At 53.8% G+C, this 26,059-nt stretch overlaps 2 protein-coding genes across 4 annotated transcripts in view; one reads left to right on the top strand and one right to left on the bottom strand.

Annotated features, from left to right (window-relative positions):
• Window positions 1–299: 299 nt before the first annotated feature.
• Window positions 300–24,353, bottom strand: CRYBA1 (crystallin beta A1). 2 transcript variants are annotated; one of them, XM_073315985.1, is made up of 7 exons: window positions 24,275–24,353; window positions 18,818–19,297; window positions 7,906–7,970; window positions 6,747–6,865; window positions 3,576–3,717; window positions 1,581–1,723; window positions 300–631 (listed from the first exon to the last, which is right to left on the bottom strand). In XM_073315985.1, the coding sequence occupies exons 3-7, from the start codon at window positions 7,948–7,950 to the stop codon at window positions 484–486; spliced, it is 597 nt and encodes a 198-aa protein (XP_073172086.1). In that variant the 5' UTR covers window positions 7,951–7,970; window positions 18,818–19,297; window positions 24,275–24,353; the 3' UTR covers window positions 300–483. The 2 variants fall into 2 exon arrangements, with proteins under 2 accessions (XP_073172086.1, XP_073172087.1); XM_073315986.1 differs by lacking the exon at window positions 24,275–24,353 and adding an exon at window positions 23,452–23,521.
• MYO18A (myosin XVIIIA) overlaps window positions 15,348–26,059 on the top strand; it is a 168,716-nt gene continuing 158,004 nt past the window's right edge. The window contains exon 1 of one of the 2 annotated variants that reach the window (XM_073315968.2): window positions 15,348–15,505. In XM_073315968.2, the coding sequence (XP_073172069.1) occupies window positions 15,503–15,505 (3 nt within the window). In that variant the 5' untranslated portion in view covers window positions 15,348–15,502. The remainder of the gene's footprint in view (window positions 15,506–26,059) is intronic. The other variant, XM_073315969.2, reaches the window with a different exon arrangement.

Genomic DNA, 26,059 nt, shown 5'->3' with positions numbered 1-26,059 from the left:
TTTTGCAAGGAGCCAGTTGTGCTGACAACTGGCCTGCTGACAGACTAATGGCTGTAGTAGTGTGCTTGTGTGAGAAGACTGTGTCTTCTAATTCTGAACTCGGTGGTGTAAATCTCAAGACACTCCACTGAAAGTCAATGGACTTACCTATGTGTAAAATCATTGGAAGGAAGGAGAATTGGGCCCAATGTCTTGACTAGTTGTGATGTGAATTTGAGACGAACTAATGCAAGTTTCAGTACCCTTTGTTCTGAACACTGGAGTGACAGAATCCAAACACCCTGGTAGCATTTTCTTTCAGTGACATTTATTGGTAATTGCAGCAATTAGTACCATGAAGAAACGATGTCTCAACAGCAGTCACAGTACAAGGAAGGAATCTGTCTGTTTTGTAAGGGGAAGTGCTAGCACCATAGGGATCAGTGTGCTTTAGAAATCTGGCAAAGACGCTCTTTAAAGAGGAGAGCCTGCGAACACAAATATCTACTGCTGAACACGCCGAATAGACTGGACCTGGAAGGTCTGGGCATGTGAGCCCCACTCTCTCCAGTGCTTGTAATCTCCACCATGATGGTCGCTCTCCAAAATGTACTGGTAGCCACGGTAACCAGGATACTGGTAGCAAACCCAGCTGGAACAAACAGAAGAGTCAGAAAGCTGTTGGACTTGGAAAGGGGAGAAATCCCCATGCCTACAAATCTAGAACTGTCCTAGGTGTGTCTTGGTGAATTGCCCACCCAAACCCAGAAAGAAATAGAGCCAGGCCATCTGCCTCTAAACTGCTCCGAGAAAATGGGGAGAGGGAAAGACCCTACATGGCACTAAAGAAGAAAGTGCTCTTTTCTTGTCAAACTGGAGTTAGTTTCCCAGCTTTATTGTGGGTAAAAGCCTTTTGCAAACAAACATGAGTTTGTCACCGTGCTCAGATGTGAACCCATGTGCTGCTATGTCCAACGGGACTGCAGGCTGTGACACTTTCCTGGAGTGCGACCTGCCCTCTGGCTGCTGCAGAATTCCTGCTAGAGCTGCAGTTTTTAAGGCTTCCTCTGAGCCCTAGCCCAAGTAGAGCGGTCTTCACCTGAAAGCCCTGGGCTGCCCATGCCCACATGCTGAGGTACTGATGTGCTTGAGCCGTGCCACAGATGGACTAAGGAAAGGGTAAAACTGCATTGTGCCCCGTATCCATTGTGGTCTGTAGGATGAATTCTGCATGTTCCGTTTCCACAATGGAGATGACCCGTACTTGGATAGCCTTGGCCCTGCCTCCATTGAGGAAATTTGCAAGTTGATGGAGTTAAACTGAAGTAAGCCCCTAATGCAGATGTGCTGCACTGGCAGAAAAACGGGGTGTACCTAACCCAGTACTGTACCCACGCTCTGGTCAGAACATCTCCTGCAGGTGTGCCAAGGGTGGAGCTGTGCACTCCCTCAGCGGGTCAGGGCTTTTCTCAGGCCTCTCCCTGTGGGCGGCCCTGCTGCAACTGGGAATCGTCACCCACTGCTAGAGATGTGCACTGGGTTCTACAGCCAGCCTCCTGCTCTCACACCTCTGGTGTGCTAAGCCTGCGTGTCTCACTTACGTGCCACACTGTACTTTCATGGAGCCCACTTCATTGTTTCCCCAGCCCATGGCCTGCAGGGAGGGGTAGTCATCCGATACTTCCCACTGGCGTCCCATGAAGTTCTCCTTCTCAAAGACGGTCATCTTGGACTCCTTGTGATTCTGGGCGACAGGAATAGAGCAGACATGAGAGGGAAGCCAGTAGCATCTTTCAAACAGATTGTGTGGGGGGAAACGGACGCAGCTCCTAGTGATGGGCCCCTTGCTCCAAGGACTTGCTCTGGGATCTGACCCCCATTGACCGGCTGTCTCACATCTATGAACCAGGGTAAGAGATCCATGTCTGAAGCAGAAGGTACGAAAACGTTGCACTAAAGGAAGGGAGGTGCAGCCATCTACGTCCCCTGCCCTATTGTTCAGGGGCTAGGATACTGCAATGATGGACAGCCAATGTTTCTGCACTTCCCTTTCCAATCACATCAGACTTTTAGCAGCCTCTAGCTGTAGCTTGCCTTACAATTCTACAAAAACGACCCAGCTAATCCTGAGTGCATCCAAAAATCCCCTCAGAGGTGCCTTGCTTGCCCCTAAGGCCTAGCCATGCTGCGCAATCACGCCAACGGTGGAGAGCAGCCAGGAGAACTGTTCAATTGAGCCTCCTTGCTTTACCCTAAGCTTACAGCCCGTCGTCATCTTGGCACTGACAGCGGTGGGGCTGCATGCGCTCCTGAGAGCTGGGCCCGTGGGCTCATCCAGAACGGCACTTCCATGTGTTGTACGTGGCGTACAGAGGACACTTTGAATGGTTGCGGACGATACCAAGCTGGGAGGGGCTGCAAGTGCTTTAGAGGACAGGATTCGAATTCAAAATGATCTGGACAGACTGGAGAAATGGTCTGAAGTAAAGAGGATGAAATTCAATAAGGACAAATGCAAAGTACCCCGCTTAGGAGGGAACAATCAGTGGAACACTTACAAAATGGGAAATGACGGCCTAGGAAGGAGTCCTGCGGAAAGGGATCTGGGGGTCATAGTGGATCACAAGCTAAATATGAGTCAACAGTGTAACGCTGTCGCAAAAAAAGCAAATGTGATTCTGGGATGTATTAGCAGGAGTGTTGTAAGCAAGACACGAGAAGTAATTCTTCCACTCTACTCGGCACTGATTAGGCCTCAACTGGAGTATTGTGCCCAGTTCTGGGTGCCACATTTCAGGAAGGATGTGGACAAATTGGAGACAGTCCAGAGGAGAGCACCAAAAATGATTAAAGGTCTAGAAAACTTGATCTATGAGGGAAGATTGAAAAAATGGAGTTTGTTTAGTCTGGAGAAAAGACTGAGAGGGGACATGAGAACAGTTTTCAAGTACATAAATGGTTGTTACAAGGAGGAGGGAGAAAAATTCTTCTTCTTAACCTCTGAGGACAGGACAAGAAGCAACAGGCTTAAATTGCAGCAAGGGAGGTTTAGGTTGGACATTAGGAAAAATTTGCTAACTGTCAGGGTGGTTAAACACGAATAAATTGCCTAGGGAGGTTGTGGAATCTCCATCATGGGAGATTTTTAAGAGCAGGTTAGACAAATGCCTGTCAGGGATGGCCTAGATAATACTTCGTCCTGCCTTGAGTGCAGGACTGGACTAAATGACCTCTCGAGTCTCTTCCAGTCCTACCGTTCTACCTAGCTGGAGTGACTGACGAGTTTTTAATCAGAGTGGCTGTATTTACTAACAGCAGCTGGAGAGTGAGTGAGCAATCAGTGACTCTCCCGGCTTCCAGGCCAGGCCTCCCAGCAGCATCCATCACAGGGAAGAGTAGGCAACTGTCAGGCTGATTTGCAGCAGCAAAAGCTGGTAAAAGTTTTAGGCTACTTCATTCCAAAAAAGACATGAGCCCTGCCCTGCCCTCTGAGCCCAAGAGGCACCTTTGTGGAGGAGTCATAACTCTGCTTCGCAGGAAGGCAGCAGGCTGCTGGGAAACGCGACGGGGTGAAGAGGCCGGGGAATCTCACTTACAGCACAGCAGATGGGGCGGAAGGACATCAGGCGCTCGGTGTGATAGGCGTTGCTCCCACTCCAGGCATCCCACCGTGGGTATTCTCCCCTTTCCAAGATAAACTGCTGCCCACAGAAGCTGGTGTGCTCATAACCGATCCAGCTGCAATGACAGAGCACAGCTCCATCGGTCCTCCTGGTGCAGCTCCGGGGCTGGAATCGGTGCCCCAGACCCAAGCAGGGGGGGAAGCAGGCAGGCCTGCCCTGGCCAGCTGCACCATCGTCTGTCACTCAGGGAGAAGGGGCACAGAAAATCCCTGTGGGCTCCCTCGCTGCCAGAAGAGAGATGAGGCCAGGCGTGGCCCTATCCCCTCTCCACAATCCAGGGGTCTGCCTGGCTGAAGCTGTTGCTTCTCCTGGCCTGGGTGCCTGAGGGGAATGGAGCACGCATGGCACCCTAGTGTTAGGACAGGCCCTGCTCCAATAGCCACCGTCACCTGCGCGGGAGGCTGTATGGTACTGAGCGGGGTGAGCTCATGCTAAGGGCCCTCACAGCTGCTGGGCTAGCTCAGCTGCTAGGGCCTGCCCTCTGCTAAGTGGCTGTTGCCCAGACTCATTACACATCCCTGCGTGTCGTCTTCACGCAGGCTGCAGCGTTACCCAAGACAGAGCAGGGGGAGGCTCCAGGGAATGGACTCCTAGAGCACGGGATGCTCCAGGTAGAGTTCCCACTTTCCCTGGGTTACAGGTGACCTGCACAGGGCTCGGACAGCTCCACCCTCCTTTGCTTCTCTACAAGAGCTTGAAAGGGAGATTTTCTCCAGCTGGTTTTTCACTGCGGAAATACGGGGGCTGTCACGTACTGCTGCTCCCAGGTGTTGCTGGAGGAGTCCCAAGGGTCTCCACTGCCTGTAGCGAACCCTCCACCAAAGGGCTGGAGGAGGTTTGATCTTCCAGAGAGGCGCCCTGCTCTAGCGTGTTTGTTAGGCATCGGAGTTATAGGGGACTAACACACAAGATGTTGGCTCAGCTCCTCTGCTGCTCGGGTTTCGCTCTCTTGCAGCACTGTCATTGTGCTAATTTCCCCCCTTGCCCCAATGGCAGCCACGGGCACAATTCCTAACGTCGGAACCACGCCACCCCCGCCCCGGTTCTCCCAGCCACTCACGCCTGCCTCTCTTCTCCACCACAGCCCCGCTTTGAGAGATGCTTCCCCGGTTGTCTCTTGTGTCCACAGGACACAACACCTGGCGAGTCTCTGTGTGGGGCCGGTACCCATGCTGCCCACCAGAGGGCCCGCAAAGCAGCCGGGAGGCAGCCTGGATGCGACTAGGGAAGGCTGAGAGTCTGAGCCTCTAAGACAACCCCAACCCCGCTGCGTCCCTGCACCTATCTGCCTAGGAGAGCGAGTGACTCGCATGCCAGGTGGGATGGGGAACCTTGGTGCATTGTCAGGTTGCCCAGGGGCGGGCTGCCGCAGTCCCCTCCTGTCCTCTGTGTATTAGAATCTCTAACGTGGCTGATCCCCACCTCAGCTGGACACAGGTTTTCGAGGCGGCTTGTTGGGCACAGGGAGTGTTTGAGGGAAAACAAGCTCGCCCGAGCACACAGCGTGGTTGGAGGGCTGAGTGGCACTAGCTGTGGCCCTATGCTGCGTTGGCATCCTGGTGAATGGCCCACTGGAGGAGGGAGCTGGTTGCTGCTGCCTGGCTAGCTCGTGCCTTTTGCCTTAATCCCGTTAGGGGTGGGGAAGCAGGAGAGAGAGGCTGACACTGCTAACTGCAGCGGGGTTCTCACTGCTCGGCATTAATGGGCTGGAAGTGGCAGAGAAATTGTCCCTCTGCTGTGCAGAGGATTCCCCATTTTGGTTGTGGAGAGGGGTGCCTCTCGCTCCTGGAGCCCTGAGTCTCTCCACTTTTTTCTGCTGTGCACCCGTCTTGTGGACCCAACTTTCTGGGCAAAGCAATCAGGCAGGGGTCTCTTCAGAGTCCGCTGCTGCTTACCTAGCTGGTTGTATTGCAGGCATGCTGCTACCAGGCAGAGCATGTGGCCAGCGCATCCTGGTGCCTGGGCTCAGCTCTCCTGTATGGCAGCCACCGGGCCGAGCCGGTGTCATTGACTGCTGGGATCCAAAGCAGTCAAGGGCTCCAGGCCAACAGTCGCTCTGCAGGCGGGTCTGGGGTAGACTGGCTCTCCTGGGTTGAGAGAACGGTTTAGTGCAGGGCTCGCTAAGCTGGGAGGTTCCATTTGGCGCACTAGACGCAGAGCTGGACGGGGCTCTGGTGCAAATGGGGTCACGCTGTCTCTGGGGATGCTGGGAAGGGGAGATGCCTTTGGGCAGGGCCCTCCGCTCTCCACAGGCGGCTGCCTTGAGGCTGGCAGGCCTGGTTTCATAAGGAAGCTGCACTGGGTTAAGCAATTTCAAAGTGATGCGGTTCGTCTGGTGCAGAGCCCTGGGTGGGCACGAGCTGGGGCTCTCGGGGTTAGCTCAAGCTGACTGGGAACGGGATTACGCTGAATCGCACTAACCCACGCTCTAGCCGTTGACTTGGTGTGTCGTAGGTGACCAGAGTGCAGACCCTGGCTGCAGCTTCAGATCCGCTCTTAAACTGAAGTCATGGGCTTAACCCCCATCTCAGCCCAGGGTTGTGACTTTCCCATGTAGACAAGGCCTGCGACTGGCTAAGGCTGTCACGGAGGCTGGCAAGGGTTTGCCAGCAGGCTGGTAGCTGTGGCCTAGGATTTGTTCTGGATGCTCGTGGTGGGGGTGGAGCTGCTGCTTGTATATGAAGGACCTAAGGCTTCCAGCACAAAGACAGGCTCAACTGTGCAAAATCTGACGCCGTTCCTCCCTGCCCCTCGCCAGCCCCCCGTCAACTCCTTTCTCCAGAAACAAGCCTGCCACGGGTGAGATTGTCCCGCTGTTCACTTTAATGACCTACATTTCTGTGTTGGTGCCATCTGGGCTTTGCTCCCTCCCCCATTGGGCACAGTCGGGCACTACAGGACCCGAAATGGGACACTTGCTTTACCCCCAGCTGGGTAGGTGGAGCCCGGGAGCCACCTGGCTCGTAGCCCCTGTGTTTTAGCAGAACGGCCAAACTACTTCTGAGGTGAGATGACAACCCGGCCCATCCGTGCTCGGTCCTCGCCTGCCAGCCCCCCAAAGCCTGGCGGGAGCCTTGTACTTACGCGCCACATTCCACCTTTAGGGAGCGGAGGTTCTCGAAGCCGCACTCAGTGACAGTGGGGCAGGCCGAGGTGAACTCCATCTTCTTTCCCTGGAAGTTTTCTTGGTCGTAGGCTGTGAGCTGAAAGGAAGTCGTCCCCACATGAGTGTCACTGAAGCGGGGGTGGGGGGCTGTGCACATTAACAGTCCAGGTGAACTGGGTGCTCCTTGAACAAGAGTTAAGGTTAATGCCTCGGGGCTGCATCTGCACTCCTCGGGGCTGACCCATAGCGCCCCTGTTGTTCCAGCTATGGGGCTCTAACACGCAGCTGGGCCTTGCAGCACTCAGGTGCATGAGAGATCAGCCCAGCCGTGGACACGTTCTTTCTCACCCTCACCTACGGCGCCCACTCCTGAACCACACAGCTGCTTGTCTCCGGCAATGAGCTCTGGACTCGGCTGGGGCATCCCCGGGAGGGGTCTGGAAGCGATCACAGCCCTGCTGAGTGCACAGAGATGCGCTGAGAGTAGGCTGCAGAGTAGACAGTCTTAGGCTGCACTTAGAACTCACACTAGTTCCACTCCAAAGTCTCCAGTGCAAAGAGGATTAGGTGGAGAAAGGAAGAGCAGGGACTTTCCTGGTGCCCTGGCCTGTTTCACAGGATCATCACCTCCCCCCGGCAGCAGCTTCTTTGTCCACCCCCCAGATTTACACACCTTTTTCTCTTTTTCCTTCTCGCTCTCCCGCCCAGCAGGACAGAGCTGCTCCCCGGCTTGCCAGAATGCTGCAAATACGCTAGCTCACCCTTTTGGTGGCAGCTCCATCAGACCTCAGCTGCCTTGGCTCCAGCCACGCTTGCTCCCCTCCACCTTCGCACTCCCACCATGGGGCTGCTGCGCTTGACTGGCCCGCACCTGCCCAGCAAGCGACTTCCGAAACTGGGCCAGTGAGCATTCGCACCAGCAGGAACTCCTGCCCCTGACTTCTGCGCAACCAGGGGTGCACTCGGTGTGATCCGGCAGGGGGCAGGAGACCTGGGCTCTGCCACTGATGGGTCACCTTGGCCCAGTCATTTCCCTTCCCTGGGGGTCACATCTAATGTGCGGGCAGTGCACACTCAGCAGGGGCCTCGAGGCCCTCCATGCTACAAGTCCTAACGCGCGGGACAGCTGGGACGTACCTTCCACGGGCCCGTGGGGCCAGGCAGAGGGTTCGTCTGAGCCATCTTCGCTGTGGGGCTGGTGCCTGGAAAAGGAGGGAAAAGCACAACTTGCGTCAGAGTGACTCTGGCACAGAGCCAAGCAGGCTCCTTTGGAAAAGCTTTTCTGCACACGCTCGCTGGTGCCCACCGTCCCCTCATTCACTGGGTCACCCCTCCATTCACTACTGGCCCCATGCACTCCGCACGATCCCAGCAGAGACCGGGGGGGGCAGCGCTGTTCTCAACCTGAGTGGGGGTATTCCGTGTCTGGGTATGTGGGTGTGAGTGGGGGTATTCCGTGTCTGGGTGGGAGTGGGAGTATTCTGTGTCTGGGTATTCCGTGTCTGGGTGGGAGTGGGAGTATTCTGTGTCTGGGTATGTGGGTGTGAGTGGGAGTATTCTGTGTCTGGGTATTCCGTGTCTGGGTGGGAGTGGGAGTATTCTGTGTCTGGGTATGTGGGTGTGAGTGGGGGTATTCCGTGTCTGGGTGGGAGTGGGAGTATTCTGTGTCTGGGTATGTGGGTGTGAGTGGGGGTATTCTGTGTCTGGGTATTCCGTGTCTGGGTGGGAGTGGGAGTATTCTGTGTCTGGGTGTGAGTGGGAGTATTCTGTGTCTGGGTATTCCGTGTCTGGGTGGGAGTGGGAGTATTCTGTGTCTGGGTATGTGGGTGTGAGTGGGGGTATTCCGTGTCTGGGTGTGAGTGGGAGTATTCTGTGTCTGGGTATTCCGTGTCTGGGTGGGAGTGGGAGTATTCTGTGTCTGGGTGTGAGTGGGAGTATTCTGTGTCTGGGTATGTGGGTGGGAGTGGGAGTATTCCGTGTCTGGGTGGGTGAAGATCTCTGGGCTACGGAGCACATCTTCCTAAGTGTTTGCACAGCACCTAGTGCAATGAGGCCTCAACCCCAGCCCCAGTCGGGGCGTGGGAGCGTTACCACGCTATAGACATTAAACATTACGAGTGACCACTCATCTCCAGGCCATGCAGCCCAGGTATAACCGAGACATCACCTCTATCTCCAGCTATGCTCTGCTGCATCCTCCAGACACGTATTCCCCGCCCCGTCCACGCACCCTCTAGAGACTTGGCTACTTTGCCCCTCAACAGCTAGCTGCGGTGAGGAAATCATTTCTACTGAAAATGGGAGAGCGCGTGAAGGAGGAGGCCGATTCCCAAGCTCCTGGGCGGGGTGTTAACCTGAAACCTCCCGAACTACCTTGTCAGTGTCTCTGGCTGTCACTCCATGTGTGTGACCGGAGACACTTGGCCATGGGTTGATAGGCCCAAGTTGAGAGCTGTGGTGTATGAATCTGTCTTTGCAAAGGGCTAACTCCTGGCCGTCTCGTTTCAGCACCTGTCAGCAGGCAGGAAGGAGGCTGTGTCTGCCTGTCTCTTGGAAGAGCAGAGAGAATGGAGGAGGTGATAGGAAAAGTCGAAAATTCAGCCCCAGGACTCACCTAGCTCAGCTTGCACTGCTGCTTCCTCCATGTACTATCTGCCTGTTCCAGCCCCTCTGGTTATATAGCACCCGGCTGGCCGGGGCCCCGGGCCAGCATTTGTAGAGCAGTCAGCACTATGCTTTCTCTGATCCTTTCTGCTGATCCTCAGAGATTCCAGCAGCTCAGCCCCATGGTCTGATCCACGGTCGGCTGTTTGCATGGCTAATCTTGGTCACAAATGACTCAACAGCTTCGTTGCTCTGGTACTTTCCAGCCTGGCAGCATCATTCTCTCATGAGACAAGCTTGGGGTTTTGTCTCTGGCCGCTCTCTCCCTGCCCCAACTAGGGACACCCCCCATGGTTGCTCAGAAAGGTTCTTGGCATTTCCTTTTTCAGGCCAGGGTTTGACTGGTTTCAGAGATGAGCCTCGTGGAATGGAACAAAGATTTTCCCCAACAAGGGAAGAAAGAAGAGACCAAGAGTGAAGGGGGGATGATAACCAGCCTGAAGCACCCCAGCCTGCTAGCAGCTGCTGGGAAAGGGGTGAGTCCTGCTGCCTGGCCAAGCCAGAGGGCTTGTTACCCGACATGCAGGTAAACGAAAGGGAGCAGCTCTCTGGGCAGAGAAGATCGAGGGTGTGGGCTGAGTGACCCTGAGGGAGGACCCCTCTTAATTTATATTAGTACTCAGACAGCCCCCATCACCCTAGTGTCTGGGAGCCTCACCATCTTTAGTGGATCTATCCTGCAGATTACCCCATGAGGGGAATTATTCCCATGGTTCAGATGGGGAACTGAAGCCCAGAGAGGCTAAGTGACTGGCCCAAGGTCACGCAGGATTCAGTGGCAAAACCAGGAACTGAAGACTGGTCTCCCAAGCCTCAGGTCAGCACCCTGACCGTTCAGCTGTCCTTCCTCTCTAGGAGCCCCAAAGCAGGTGAAGGCATCAGAGCTGAACGTTACCTGGGTTTTGATTTCTGTGTTAACCTCCCTCCCAGTGGGCAGCCGGGGCTCCCTGGGGGTTTGCTGTCTGAGAGCAGCTTGGGAATGGCTCCAGCTGAGGGCTCCAAGACAGAGGCAGCTGCTGGATGCTGGCAGAGACAACGAAGTTCATCACCCCAGGTCCATACCATTGAGCGCAGGCCTGGTGCAGTGGGAGCGTCAGGCCACACGCCAGGGCCCTGCTTGCTAGTTCCCCAGCCCAGCTTTCCAGGGCCATCGGCTCACCGCCGCTGGTGCTGAGCAGAGGGGTCTCTCCAGGGTGTGTAACATCCTGCAGCACCGGGGGCCTCCCAGGATCTCTGCAGGCGAATGCCAAGCTGCTCAGGGTGGTGCTGAGTCGGGGGGAGGAATAGAACCTGCAGCCAGGCTCTGGGCCAGCACCTGACCTTCAGCTCACCGGGGGGGGCGGAAGGGTGCAGGCTCCCAGAATTACCCTTGTCCTGGTGGAGACAAGGTGGGTGAGGGACCAACTTCTGGTGTGGACGGTACAGGCTTCGAGCTTCACAGAGCCCTGCTTCCCCTCTGGGGAGGGTAACCAGAGCCTCTGAGCTAAAATCCAAGCTGGGCAGATGGTTCGGCATGTGCCGGAGGAGACCCCTTCTCTTGGCGATTTGCAGAGCAGCTCGGGGGGCATTTGTGGGCTGCAGGAGACCTGCTGTGTCTTAGCAGAGCCCCAGCCTGTGAGCTCTCTGGGCAGGGGCTGTCTCTTGTGTGTGTGCGGGGGGTTTGCATAGCAAGGCCCTGCTCTGTGCCTGGGAGCCAGGGCACCGCTGTTAAATACTCCCCTGCTAGCTCTGAGTCCTGCAGAAAGCGTCTACCAGCAGCCTGGTTCCAGCCTGGACTGGTGGCCCCACGCTCCATGGCCCCAATCCTGCCTGTCCCAGTGCTCTTTGGTAACCATAGTAACCGGACCTCTCTCTGTCCCATCCCTGCCCTGGGCTCATCCCAAGTGGCCTGGTGTGAGTGTGTTTCAACCCAGGCCCAGCCACTGCTGAGCCCTGCAGGCCACGAGTCCCCTGGGTTGGCAGGCTCCTTCTTTCCCCTGGCTGGACGGGCTGGGCTCCTTGTGGCCAGGGCCCTGTGCCGGGACATGCCAGGCCAGGCCCGTGTTTGCTGTGAGGCTGCCGGGGCCTGGGGCCTTCTCGCCCTGCAGTGCTCTCCAAACAAGCGAGGTCACGGCAAGCTGCCGGCTCAGCGCTTTGCTCCCTGCGGCACAATGCGGCCGCTGTGACGTCTGACTGCCCCTTTTGTTTGGCTCTAAGCAGTGAGAGGGACAAACAAAAGCGCCCCGTCAGCTCCACCTGGGCCTGGCTATTGTCCTAGCAGGGCTCTGGAGGCTGGACTTCCTCCCCTGCCCCTGCCAAGGGGCACATAGGGGCCCTGGCTCTCTGAGCTGCCGTTGCCAGGGGGCTCTGGGCTGAGGGAGGGGCCCTCACCTAGCAGGAATGTTCCTGGGGCGGGGGGAGCATACAGCTATCTTTTCAATGAGAGACTCCCCCTGGGGTGCCCCCAATGCCCCAACCCTCCCCCATAGTGTCTGCCTCTACCCCTCTAAATGTCCTCCCAGGGTGTCTGCCCCAGGACCGGCTCTAGGCACCAGCCAAGCAAGCACATGCTTGGGGTGGCACAATTCCAGGGGCGGCGTCCGGTCACCCTTTTTATTTTGCTTGGGCAGCTGCGCTCTTGGAGCTTGGGGCAGCAAAAATCCTGGAGCTGACCCTGGGCTGCCCTCAAACTCTCACCTCTCCTCAACCCCCAGTGTAGTATCTGCCCCTCAGACCTCCCCCTGCAGTGTCTCCCCTGCAGGGGCTGAGCCCCTAGAGCGCTCCCCCAAGGGACCCTGGTGCTGCTGACCCCACTCCTAGGGCCAGGAATGAATGTCTCGGATGCAGCACATTGCGGGACAGGGGATCTCCCACAGTATTCTTGCCAGTAAGTTAAAGAAGTATGGGCTGGATGAATGGACGATAAGGTGGATAGAAAGTTGGCTAGATTGTCGGGCTCAACGGGTAGTGATCAATGGCTCCATGTCTAGTTGGCAGCCGGTATCAAGTGGAGTGCCCCAAGGATCGGTCCTGAGGCCGGTTTTGTTCAATATCTTCATTAATGATCTGGAGGATGGCGTGGACTGCACCCTCAGCAAGTTTGCAGATGACACTAAACTGGGAGGAGTGGTAGATACGCTGGAGGGTAGGGATAGGATACAGAGGGCCCTAGACAAATTAGAGGATTGGGCCAAAAGAAATCTGATGAGGTTCAACAAGGACAAGTGCAGAGTCCTGCACTTAGGACGGGAGAATCCCATGCACCGCTACAGACTAGGGACCAAGTGGCTCGGCAGCAGTTCTGCAGAAAAGGACCTAGGGGTGACAGTGGACGAGAAGCTGGATATGAGTCAACCATGTGCCCTTGTTGCCAAGAAGGCCAATGGCATTTTGGGATGTATAAGTAGGGGCATTGCCAGCAGATCGAGGGACGTGACCGTTCCCCTCTATTCGACATTGGTGAGGGCCTCATCTGGAGTACTGTGTCCAGTTTTGGGCCCCACACTACAAGAAGGATGTGGAAAAATTGGAAAACGTCCAGCAGAGGGCAACAAAAATCATTAGGGGACTGGAACATGTGACTTATGAGGAGAGGCTGAGGGAGCTGGGATTGTTTAGTCAGCGGAAGAGAAGAATGAGGGGGGATTTGATAGCTGCTTTCAACTACCTGAAAGGGGGTTCCAAAGAGGATGGCTCTAGACTGTTCTCAGTGGTAGCTGAAGACAGAACAAGGAGAAATGGTCTCAAGTTGTAGTGGGGATGGTTTAGGTTGGATATTAGGAAAAACTTTTTCACTAGGAGGGTGGTGAAACACTGGAATGCGTTACCTAGGGAAGTGGTGGAATCTCCTTCCTTAGAAGTTTTTAAGGTCAGGCTTGTCAAAGCCCTGGCTGGGATGATTTAGCTGGGGATTGGTCCTGCTTTGAGCATGGTTGGACTAGATGACCTCCTGAGGTCCCTTCCAACCAGAGATGAAAGTAAGCCGGTACGCCCCGGTACGGCGTACCGGTAAGAGCCAGTGTGCCGTACCAGGACCGGCTTTCCAAGAGGGCAATTTAAAGCCCTGGGGTAGCAGCAGCGGGGCTGAGGCGGGGATTTAAAGGGCCCCAGAGCTCCAGCCGCTGCTACCCCCCTCGCCAGGGCCCTTTAAATCCCCGCCAGAGCCCTGCCGCCGCTACCCCAGGGCTCGGGCAGCAGGGCTCAGGCGGGAATTTAAAAGGCTCGGGGCTCCGGCAGCTGCTACCACAGCGAAGCCCCAGTAGCAGTAAAAGTAGCAGCGAAGTAGCAGCGAAGCCCCAGTAAAGCTCTGCCGGAGCCCAGAGCCCTGGGGTAGCGGTGGCAGCCGGGAGCCCCCACAGCTCCTCAGTGATTTAAAGGGCTCGGGGCTCTGCTGCGGTAGCAGCAGCTGGAGCCCTGGGCCCTTTAAATCACCCCCGGGGCTCCCACCCGCCTCTGCAGCTGGTAGCTCAGGGGTGATTTAAACAGCCCCGGGCTCCCAGCCGCCACTCGCGCAGCTGGAGCCCTGGCCCTTTAAATCTTGATTTAAAGGGCCTGGGAATTTAAGGCCCTGCCTCTTCCGGTTGAGGCCACACCCCTGGCTCAGGACTCCAGTGTACCGGTAAGTTCTCTAACTTACTTTCACCCCTGCTTCCAACCCTGATATTCTATGATCCCAAAATCCAGCAAGCTCTGATGCAACAGGAGACAGCTCCATGCTCTGGGTGTGTGGAGGGGAAATGGGGCAGCTTGAAGTCCCAGGTAGGGCAGAGCAGCTCTCAGAACCGCTGGGGAGGAGAACGCTGAGCAGCAGTGTGATTGCCAAGCGCCTGCCCTAAGGGCTGTGGGCTGCGAACCCTCCACCAGGGATGGGAGACGGGAGGGGCAGGGAAGCACCCCAGCACAGGGAGAATCGATTAAGGTTTGTAGGAAGAAGCCAGCCTCAAAGTGGGTTATTACTCCTAGTGTCACAGGACTAGGGCTCGATGGTGACTTGGGCCACAAACCCACACAGGGGATTCGTCATGCCCACACGTGGGCGACATCGTGCACTGGGGCAAGTGGATACTGGGCACCTTTCCTGCTTACCCCGGAACAGGGAAGTGGGAAGTAAGTGGAGCCTGGGCTCTGACCCCCAAAACACCAGCTGGCACAGCTGAGCTTGCATGGGGTGTGGTTCCGCTCTCCTGGAGGGGGCTTGTCTGAGGCACCTGCCGGGCTCAGGGCTTTGTCTGAAGGCACAATTTAGCGCTCAGAAAGGCTTTTACAAACTGAGTATTACTAACCTGGAGAAAGTCTGCCCCTAATAGGTGAGGAGGGAGAGGAATCTGCTGATGAACGACTGACCCCAGAGCTGCTTGGTCTTAAACAATCTTCAACAAGAACAATAAGGAACATGCCCGTTTCCCCAAGTGCCCGACAGACAATCACACTCTCAGTGAGTTTTAATGCTAGGAGACTTTCACCCAGCGATTCTTGCATTGAGCACAGACCCTCCATTTGGGCTACAGCATTTCCTTCCAAACTTCCTTGGGTCGGGACTGAAGGATGTCATGTGACCGAGAACCCCCAGAACCTGCGGTGGGTTGTTAATGGTTAATTCCCCTCCCTGCTTGAAAATTAGCTCTAATTCGTTCCAGTCTGAATTTCAGCTTCCAGCCATTCGACCTTGTTCTGCTTTTTGCTGCTAGAATAAAGAGCTGCCGCCAATCAAAAATCTCTTCCCCAGGTAGGCCCTTAGAGCCCATGATCCAGTTACTTCTCAGCCTTCTCCTGGGTGAGATAAATCAACTGAACGTCTTTTAGTCTCTTGCTCTGAAGCAAGTTCCCAGACCTTGAGTCCTTCTTGTAGCAATAAACCCGTTTCTGAACCGGTTCCAATTGGTCAGCATCCTGTCTGAACAATCTCCTCCTTGCTGCCGTAGATACTTGTGTGAGATCGCTGCCCTGCTTTGGAGCTCAGAGATGCTTTTCAGAGTATGGAAGGCCCAGCGAGTCTCTGGATTTACGCCTGCTCCGGAGACCTTCTCCTCTAGTTGAGATACACACAGTGTGCACTGAGGTAATCTCAGGCCAGACTCTGCCGTCCCTACTCATGGTAAGTAGCACCTCACTCTGCGAGTACCCTGGGGGAGTAAAGCACTACTCAGTGTGAGTAACAGTGGCAGATTCTGTCCCTTTCCTAGCACCTCTGTCCCATATTTCAACCAGCAACATGGGTTCCCGTAATAACAGTCACAGGATTTGGCTCTTTAAGCTGCAACTTCGGGTGGCCTACATGTGCCAGCAGCCTTGGACACGTCCTCTGTGACACACCTAGTCAGCAGCATGCTGCTGGCTCCCTTTTCATATCCGTGACGTTTGTCTGACAGCAACCTGGGAATGGGGATAAAGTGAGTGCAGAATCAGGCCCCCTGGCGTTGCCATACCGCGTCCGGCCACTGGAGGGAGCGCTAATGACAAGAAATGAGCTGGTCCGTTGTGCCCTGGCCTCCCAGCGGACACATGCGCCCAGGTGGCCTCTGACCCTGCTGGCTGCAGAGCCTTGTCCCCTGCAAGAGCCACCCAGGCTCCCCCAGCCAGACACAGTGAGAGCGTGGGGCGGGGCAGGGGGAAGAGTGGAAGCTTTCCCTGATGGTCTCATTTGGGACAGGGGTGGGAGGGGAGGCTGATTCTCCAGCCTCGAGCCGTGAGGTGCTCAGATCCTGCAGTGCCAGGAGCTGCAGAGGGACCCAGGCTGGGCAGCTCAAGGGGGGCCTAGTCTGCGCCCCTGCCGGGGGACGAAGGAAAATGAAATGCTCTCTGTAAAGCTGGGCTGTGCTCCTAGAGCCGCTGGTTTATTTAGCCTTTGGAGCCAAAGTGAGAGGCTGTTAATGGGGAGCAGACCTAGAGCATCTCCCTGTGATCCTTGTGGCTCCTCTTGCTGCCCATCCATAGTCTCCACCAGCTGTCCCTTGCCTTACGCTTGGGGAAGGGGCCGTCCTTGTGCTCTGTGCTGGTCCAGCACCTAGCACCATGGGGCCTGAGCCGTGACAGGGCACCAGCACCATACAGACAGCAGGGAACGACGACGGTCTGGAACAGACAGGAAAGGCGACAGCCAACCCGGCGAGAGACGCAGTGGTGGTCGGTGTGGCGGGCTGGGAGCTGCCACGGCACCATAACGTTTACGAGGGACACGGGCAGGAATCAGCTACCCCTGTCTCCCAGTCTAACCACCTCCACGCTGGGGCTGCACCATTTACAGTTCTCCAAACCAACACAGCTGTGCCTAGGTCAGCCTGAACTCAGGTCACTGCCTCCACCATGCCCCTGCAGGAGTCATGTGCCCAGCCACAGGACCTTTTGGAGCAGCATCTGGCGGGTACAGGGCACACGCTTGTCCCTGGACCCCCACAGCCCATAGGCTGAGCCTGTGAATTCCCCGCCCGCCCTGCCATGCTCTCCCCAAGCCAGCACAGCCCCAGAAGCAGCCACACCCTGTGCTGTCAGCTTGCCCTTACCCTGTGTAAATTTGCTGACCATTTGGTTGAATTTCTGGCCATTTGAGTTCACCATGGGTCGTGCCAGCTCGGTCTGGAAGAATATGGCCTGTGGGGTGTCCCAGCCACCCCACAGCGTTCCCCACTTCCGAGAGGTGAGAGAGTTGCCTTTTCTGCCTGGGGAAGGGTGCTGTCTGCGAGGGCTCCCCAAAGGGCCTGTCGGACGGCTCTCCAGACCCTGCTCCTGCAAGAGGCTCTGCTAGTGCATGACTCTGGGGGACTTTCTCCTAGAAAGCTCAGCTCCCCTCCCCCTGTGCTGAAGCCTGACACGATATCCCCGCCTGAGAGGAGCCAGTCCCTTGCAAAGGCAGGTTCCCCAGGGACGGATCTAAGTTCTGTGGTGGGAGCTGAGGAGAACACTGTGATGTTGCACTCGAAATGATTTTATGAAAGTATGCTGATGAGTGTTAATATAATGTAACTAAATATGCTTCATGCAAAAGGTGTCTTGTAAGGTATCATTACAAACCTTATAATCTGCTGAGTGTGGTCACCCTGTTTGTATGAATGTATCACTCTTGTATCTGAAACTAGAAATATAAAATATAACTCTGAGGGCCTATTGTAATTATGCAAAGTGTGGGCCATTCATGGTGGTTTGGAATCTTGATGACTCCCATTAACCAGGACAATGGCTCTGTTTACTTGTAAGCCTTCCTGTATACGTGTGTGCTGGCAAGTGGGTAATGAAATCTTACAATGACATGTGATCATGTCACCTGACCTGGAATCCATCTTTAACCTGGTGCTTTTCCACTGAGAGGGAGGGGTGGGAACCCAGAGGGACAAAGGATTTGCACCTTATGCAAAAGATATATAAGTGGGTGGAACAGAACAAGGGGAGGCAGCCATCATGAGAAATCCCCCAGCTACCACCTGAGCTGGAACAAGGGCTGCACCAGGGGAAAGGATTGTGCCTAGACTAGAAAGGTGTCTGGTCTGTGAAAGGAACTTATTGAAACATCTCTGAGGGTGAGATTGTATCTGTATTCACTTTTTATTACTGTACTAGACTTAGACTTGCGTGTTTTGTTTTATTTTGCTTGGTAATTCACGTGTTCTGTCTGTTACTACTTGGAACCACTTAAATCCTACTTTCTGTATTTAATAAAATAAGTTTTTATTTATTAATTAACCCAAGTATGTATTAATACCTGAGGGAGCAAACAGCTGTGCATATCTCTCTAACAGTGTTGTAGAGGGCGAACAATTTATGAGTTTACCCTATATAAGCTTTATACAGGGTAAAATGGATTTATTTGGGGTTTGGACCCCATTGGGAGTTGGGCCTCTGAGTGTTAAAGACAGGAACACTTCTGTAAGCTGCTTTCAGTTAAGTCTGCAGCTTTGGGGCACGAGGTTCAGACCCTGGGTCTGTGCTGGAGCAGACGGGCGTGTCTGGCTCAGCCAGAGAGGGTGCTGGAGTCCCAGGCTGGCAGGGAAAGCAGGGGCAGAAGTAGTCTCAGCACATCCGTTGGCAGCCCCAGGGGGGTTTCTGTGATCCAGCCCATCACAAACACCTCAGAGCGGGCTGGGGTTTGCCGAAGGCTGCATGGTACTCACATAAGGATCGTGCTGTCAGATCCAGCTGGAGCCCAGGGCAACTGGCTTTTCTAGATCCTAGGGATCCCCAAAAGAAGAAACCCTTTAGCAGTACAGAATGAATTCCCTTCTGTTCTAGTCTCTATAGGTTCTCCTACCCCTGAGCACAATAGTATCTGATGTGATACTTATAAGAAGCACCCGGGATCTTTATAGGGGAGAAGGCAGCACACCGCATTTATTGAGAATTCAACAGTCAGCATATGCTTTTCAATCACACACACACCCCCATGAACACAGTCCTGCCAGCTGATGTTTAGACTTACCAGTCCAGAGTCTGGATCAATCTAGCAGCCAGTGAGATTGGTTGCACAGGGGAGCAGGGCTCTGTCGTTTGCGATCCGAAGCTCCTGGAGTGTGGCAAGATGAACACAAAGTCCCATGGCCAAGCACCCTGTTCTTACAATCTTTTTTTTTCTCTGTTGAGGTCTATGGATTTTGCTGTGTCAGTTTGTGACCGGTTAGTCCTTAATTGGTGTATCTTTTGATGTTAACATTCCAAAACACCTCTGAGAAGGTCATCCTGTCCTGGTTTCGATTTAATCAATTGTCTTGTCTTTGGGGTGCCAACCTCCACCTCAGGGTTGTCAATCTGCCCTTCCTTCCTTATGGATGCCCGTTGATAGTTCTCTGATGTCATTAAGTTTCTTCACTCCTTCTTCCTTGAGCTATAACAATGACCTTCACACCTTATCTTTTCCTGATGCATACGTTCCTCATTCACACAAACAGTCTTTCACAGAGACCTTTAAGAATACAAACAGCAGTATTTTATATCAAGGGAAAAGACATTGTAAATTAAAACTTACTACATCTTATAACCAAAACAATTCACAGTGGGGCCCAGGCCTTCAACATCCCTCTAATATGCTTAACATAGACACGGTATAAGATCCTATCTCTTACTAACTAAACCTTAAAAAAACCTAGAAGGGCCTAATTTGTGATGCATGGGAAACAGAATCTCTCATAGTTCCAGAGGGTCATTCCTTTCTGCTATTCGAAAAGGGTGGCTGGCAGGATGATCAAATCATATATTAATTCTTATAGTACAAATATAAAATCCTGCTCCTACACTGAACACCATCCAGCAGCGCACTAAGCAATGCAGCTAGCATCTCTCACGTGGAAATGGAGTGGAAATCTATCAACTGCATGAAAAAACTTGTACAGATACAGACAGACATCATCTTCCTTTCCAAATGCAAACAGATGGACATCGTACCAAAAGGACTGAAGGTAAAAAATCCATTACAATCTACATACCACACAGACTATGCTGACAGCTTGTGCCACACGCTCTCAAAGAAACTGCGGAACCACCTGATCAACATCCTCTACAGCAAACAGGGAAAGATTAAGAATGAGCTCTCAAAAATGGATACTCTCATAAAAAACCAACCTTCCACACAAGCTTCCTCGTGGCTGGATTTTACTAAAACTAGACAAGCCATTTACAACGCACACTTTGCTTCTCTACAAAAGAAAAAGGACACTAAACTTTCTAAACTACTACATGCTACAAGGGGCCACAGCAATGGTTCCCTCAACCCACCTAGCAATATTGTTAACCTATCCAACTATACTCTCAGCCCAGCAGAAGCAGCTGTTCTATCTCGGGGCCTCTCCTTCTGCCCCTCCACCCCCACGAACATGATACAGTTCTGTGGTGACCTAGAATCCTATTTTCGACGTCTCCGACTCAAGGAATATTTCCAAAATACCTCTGAACAACATACTAATCCACAGAGACCTCCCTACCAACACTACAGAAAGAGGGATTCTAGGTGGACTCCTCCTGAAGGTCGAAACAGCAGACTGGACTTCTACATAGAGTGCTTCCGCCGACGTGCACGGGCTGAAATTGTGGAAAAGCAGCATCACTTGCCCCATAACCTCAGCCGTGCAGAACACAATGCCATCCACAGCCTCAGAATCAACTCTGACATCATAATCAAAAAGGCTGACAAAGGAGGTGCTGTTGTCATCATGAATAGGTCGGAATATGAACAAGAGGCTGCTCGGCAGCTCTCCATCACGAGTTTCTACAAGCCATTACCCTCTGATCCCACTGAGGGTTACCAAAAGCAACTACAGCATTTGCTCAAGAAACTTCCTGAAAAAGCACAAGATCAAATCCGCACAGACACACCCCTGGAACCCCGACCTGGGATATTCTATCTACTGCCCAAGATCCATAAACCTGGAAATCCTGGGCGCCCCATCATCTCAGGCATTGGCACCCTGACAGCAGGATTGTCTGGCTATGTAGACTCCCTCCTCAGGCCCTACGCTACCAGCACTCCCAGCTACCTTCGAGACACCACTGACTTCCTGAGGAAACTTCAATCCATCGGTGATCTTCCTGATAACACCATCCTGGCCACTATGGATGTAGAAGCCCTCTACACCAACATTCCACACAAAGATGGACTACAAGCCGTCAGGAACACTATCCCCGATAATGTCACGGCTAACCTGGTGGCTGAACTTTGTGACTTTGTCCTTACCCATAACTACTTCACATTTGGGGACAATGTATACCTTCAGATCAGCGGCACTGCTATGGGTACCCGCATGGCCCCACAGTATGCCAACATTTTTATGGCTGATTTAGAACAACGCTTCCTCAGCTCTCGTCCCCTAAAGCCCCTACTCTACTTGCGCTATATTGCTGACATCTTCATCATCTGGACCCATGGAAAAGAAGCCCTTGAGGAATTCCACCATGATTTCAACTATTTCCATCCCACCACCAACCTCAGCCTGGTCCAGTCCACACAAGAGATCCACTTCCTGGACACTACAGTGCTAATAAACAATGGTCACATAAACACCACCCTATACCAGAAACCTACTGACCGCTATTCCTACCTGCATGCCTCCAGCTTTCACCCTGACCACACCACACGATCCATCGTCTACAGCCAAGCTCTGCGATACAACCGCATTTGCTCCAACCCCTCAGACAGAGACAAACACCTACAAGATCTCTGTCAAGCTTTCTTACAACTACAATACCCACCTGCAGAAGTAAAGAAACAGATTGATAGAGCCAGAAGAGTTCCCAGAAGTCACCTACTACAGGACAGGCCTAACAAAGAAAATAACAGAACGCCACTAGCCGTCACCTTCAGCCCCCAACTAAAACCCCTCCAACGCATTATTAAGGATCTACAACCTATCCTAAAGGATGACCCAACACTCTCACAAATCTTGGGAGACAGGCCAGTCCTTGCCTACAGACAGCCCCGCAACCTGAAGCAAATACTCACCAACAACCACATACCACACAACAGAACCACTAACCCAGGAACTTATCCTTGCAACAAAGCCCGTTGCCAATTGTGCCCACATATCTATTCAGGGGACACCATCAGAGGGCCTAATAACATCAGCCACACTATCAGAGGCTCGTATACCTGCACATCCACCAATGTGATATATGCCATCATGTGCCAGCAATGCCCCTCTGCTATATACATTGGTCAAACTGGACAGTCTCTACGTAAAAGAATAAATGGACACAAATCAGATGTCAAGAATTATAACATTCATAAACCAGTCGGAGAACACTTCAATCTCTCTGGTCACGCAATCACAGACATGAAGGTCGCTATCTTAAAACAAAAAAACTTCACATCCAGACTCCAGCGAGAAACTGCTGAATTGGAATTCATTTGCAAATTGGATACTATTAATTTAGGCTTAAATAGAGACTGGGAGTGGCTAAGTCATTATGCAAGGTAGCCTATTTCCTCTTGTTTTTTCCTCCCCCCCCCCCCCCCCCCAGATGTTCTGGTTTAACTTGGATTTAAACTTGGAGAGTGGTCAGTTTGGATGAGGTATTAGCAGCAGGAGAGTGAGTTTGTGTGTGTATGGGGGTGGGGGGGATGTGAGAAAACCTGGATTTGTGCTGGAAATGGCCCACCTTAATTATGCACATTGTAGGGAGAATGGTCACTTTGGATGAGCTATTACCAGCAGGAGAGTGAGTTTGTGTGTGTGGTTTTTGGGAGGGGGGTGAGGGGGTGAGAGAACCTGGATTTGTGCAGGAAATGGCCCAACTTTATTATCATGCACATTGTGTAAAAAGAGTTGTCACTTTGGATGGGCTATCACCAGCAGGAGAGTGAATTTGTGTGGGGGGGTGGAGGGTGAGAAAACCTGGATTTGTGCTGGAAATGGCCCACCTGATGATCACTTTAGATAAGCTATTACCAGCTGGACAGTGGGGTGGGAGGAGGTATTTTTTCATATTCTCTGTGTATATATAAAGTCTGCTGCAGTTTCCACGGTATGCATCCAATGAAGTGAGCTGTAGCTCACGAAAGCTCATGCTCAAATAAATTGGTTAGTCTCTAAGGTGCCACAAGTACTCCTTTTCTTTTTGCGAATACAGACTAACATGGCTGTTACTCTGAAATCCATCTCTCACGTGTGGTTTGCTTTCTCATCCACTCACCAGGGGAAGGATTGTGTGTACAGCGGAGTGGTTTGTTTTGGAAGGTTTTTTTTAATATACGCATTGCTCTGGGTTTGTGTCAGAGAAGGCCTGTGGGAGCAGGGCCCCTGGGGAGGTTTGGGGTGGCCCTGAGTTCCTGGGGGGTTGTTCCGCGGTCTGGGACCGGCCCCGCAGGACGCTCTGTTTGCTGCCCAGCTGGGCTCTGCCCCGGTGGTAGAAAGTTCCATGGGCCCGAGGGCTGGAGTTACGGGTCTCTGTGCCCAGCCCGGAGCCGTAGGCCCTTCTAGATACACTAAGCCCAGGCCGCACAGCACCTTGAAGATCGGGTCCGAGACTCGGTATGCTATGGGAAGCCAGCACAGAGAGCTAAACTGCAGCCCCCTCTGGGGCAAAACACAGGGGCTGCAACGGTGCACAGCCACCCCCATTCCTTACCCAAGGGCCACGGCTACTGCTCAGCTGGGAGACTGCCACTGATTTCAGCCAAACTGCTGCCTGCCCAGTGCGATCTGTAGGGTGACCAGACAGCAAATGTGAAAAATTGGGATGTGGGTGGGGTGTAATAGGAGCCTATATAAGAAAAAGACCCAAAAATCGGGATTGTCCCTATAAAATCGGGACATCTGGTCACCCTAGCAATCTGCCACAAACAAACTGTAACCCACCGCTAGCCTGAACGGAGACACGATGCAAGCTTGGGTTACCCCGTCCGATACCCATGGACGGAGAAATCCGGGTGCAGCCACAAGGTATGTGCCCTTCCCATTCAGGCATAACCAGCTCCCTGAATCGTACCCAGGGCCCCTGCTCTCCTGGCCAGCCCCAGCCCTGGAGGAGCTGCACCTCCAGCTGGACAGGCGGCTCCTGGCCTTCTCAGCCCCACCCGTCCAAGACAAAAGGAAAGCACAAAATGTAGTGCTGACAAAGGCAGGCAGCTGTGTCACAGTCCCCTCCCCCACTGCAAGGCCTGTGTCTAATCTGCCTGTTCCATGCTGGGCCTGCTGGCCACAGCCCATCTGGAGGAGTGGCCCAGGGTGTGCTGCCGGCTCTCTGTGGCGCTGACAAGGCTCTCTGGTTATGCCCTTTAATGCTCTGCTCCCTGCTGGGCAACCGCAATGGGGCACTTGCTGCTGTAAATCAGCCTCTCCCTTTACCAGTCGGAGGGAACGCGTGAGGGCGGTGACCTGGGGAGGGAAGGCGCTGCCCTGAGAGCTAGTGTGAAGGGGGGAAATGCTGGGATTGTAAAGATGGAACTTGCCTCTCTCCTGGGGCTGCAGTTCAGTGCTGGGAGCAGCTTGTCGGAGCCCATGGCCCTGGTCTCAGTAGCATTGGCAGGGCCAAGCCCTTGGTTAATATATTACACAAAATTACCTTCCTTGTCCCTCCGCTCTCCCTAGCATTCAGAGGCGGGCAGCATTGAATCAGGGCCTGTTGCTCTCCGCAACTGTGTTCAGGGGGGTGAACCAGCTGATCCATTTCTAACGAGACCTAGGCTGGACAGGAGTATTCCAAGGGCATGCAGGTCCCCTCTGAGCCCTTACGCTGGATGGACATGCACCCAGTGCCTCATTATGCTACTGCAAATTCAGGGGTGCACAACACAAGGCCCAAAGCCGCTCGAGAGCAGCAGCTTCCCATCTTTTGGGGTCACTGCCCCCGAGGGCACTTTCGTTCTGCAGTGGTGGGTGCTGCAGAAATGCCCGTGTGAGAAATGCAAGACGAGGGCTAAGCTGCACCATTCCGCGGCTGTACTCTGACTGCAACAGAGCTAGGTGGGGCAAGCGGCTGGAGCAGCCTCAGCGTCCGTGCTGGCGAGAGAACATGCAATGGAACAGGAGGTGGACAGCAGTGACAGGAGCCTAGAGGAGGGCTCCTCCATGCCTGAGGTGGCAGCGGGAAGGTGATGGCTGGTTTGTGTTTTTCATTCCCACACCTGGCTGGTCATGCTGGGCAGGAGCAACGTCCCCTGTCAGTTCACACAGCACCAGGTCAGTTCCACACTTCCCTGCAAATTGAAATTCAGGTGCAAGCACAAGTGGCAACAGCCACTCTCTGAGAGCTGGGCCCTCACCGGTCACGGACAGACGCGTGTGCAGGGGAATGGAATTACTGTTTCCTCCAAAACCTGAAAGACAATAACCCCAAAGCAATCCCAATCTTGTTCTCTGCAGAGGCCCCTGCCTCCCTGAGTTTGCTTGCAGTTTCTCAACCCTGCCCCAGGTGTGGGTCAGGCCTGGGGTGTTTGTTAGTCCGAGGTTATTCCTTTCGCGGCCGCCGGATGTGCAGGTAGGATAGCACCGCACTCCCACAGTTGTTACTCCTGTGACGTCAGGAAAGGCGCTGGCTCTCACGCCCGTGCCCATCCAGGTCAATGAGCTCTGAGCTCCTTCGATGAATGGTGCAATACGGCATGCAAAGGGTTAGTGGGTGAGTGTGCAGATGCCCACGTACAAGTGGCTTCGTCCTAGCATTTCTCTCAGTAACTCTCCCTGTTTGGCCAGTCAGGGCCTTTGGATCGTCCAGGCCGGGTAACTGGGCAGTGCGCTTCTCACTCCCACGCGGGATGTCCATGTAGTGCAGCTGGGGTGGTGCCTCCTTCGGGCGTGTGATGCACCTTCCCACTTCGCTGGTGCTCTCTAGGGTGACCAGGTAGCAAGTGTGAGAAATCAGGACACTTTTCTGGGGGGGGAGGAGGAGTGTTTAGTTGTGTATATAAAAGCCCCTAATATCGGGTCACCCTAGTTGCTATCAGCAGTGACATGGCCTGTCCGGTACGCTGTCAGTCTGGCCAGTGCCCCTCACTGCAGCCTCCTTCTCCTGCCAGAGAGCAAGCCGCGCTGCCGGCATGGGGCCGGGCAGTTTGCTGTTCTGGTGGATTCTAGCTGAACAGAAGGGCTGATCCCCACTGTACATTCATGTCTGCAAAAACTGGCCCTTTTTGTCCTCTGCAAACCACTGACAATGAATGTTTGAGGCCATTTAGTGATGTGCTTGGCCCGTTCCCCAAGCTGGCCCAGCAGAGGCAGCCTCACCTCCTGGCCAG

This window comes from Lepidochelys kempii, chromosome 17 (genome assembly GCF_965140285.1).
Source record: "Lepidochelys kempii isolate rLepKem1 chromosome 17, rLepKem1.hap1, whole genome shotgun sequence".
Lineage (NCBI taxonomy): Eukaryota > Metazoa > Chordata > Testudines > Cheloniidae > Lepidochelys > Lepidochelys kempii.
The sequence above is the reverse complement of the archived record's forward strand: the minus strand, read 5'-3'. Positions and strand labels throughout refer to the sequence as shown.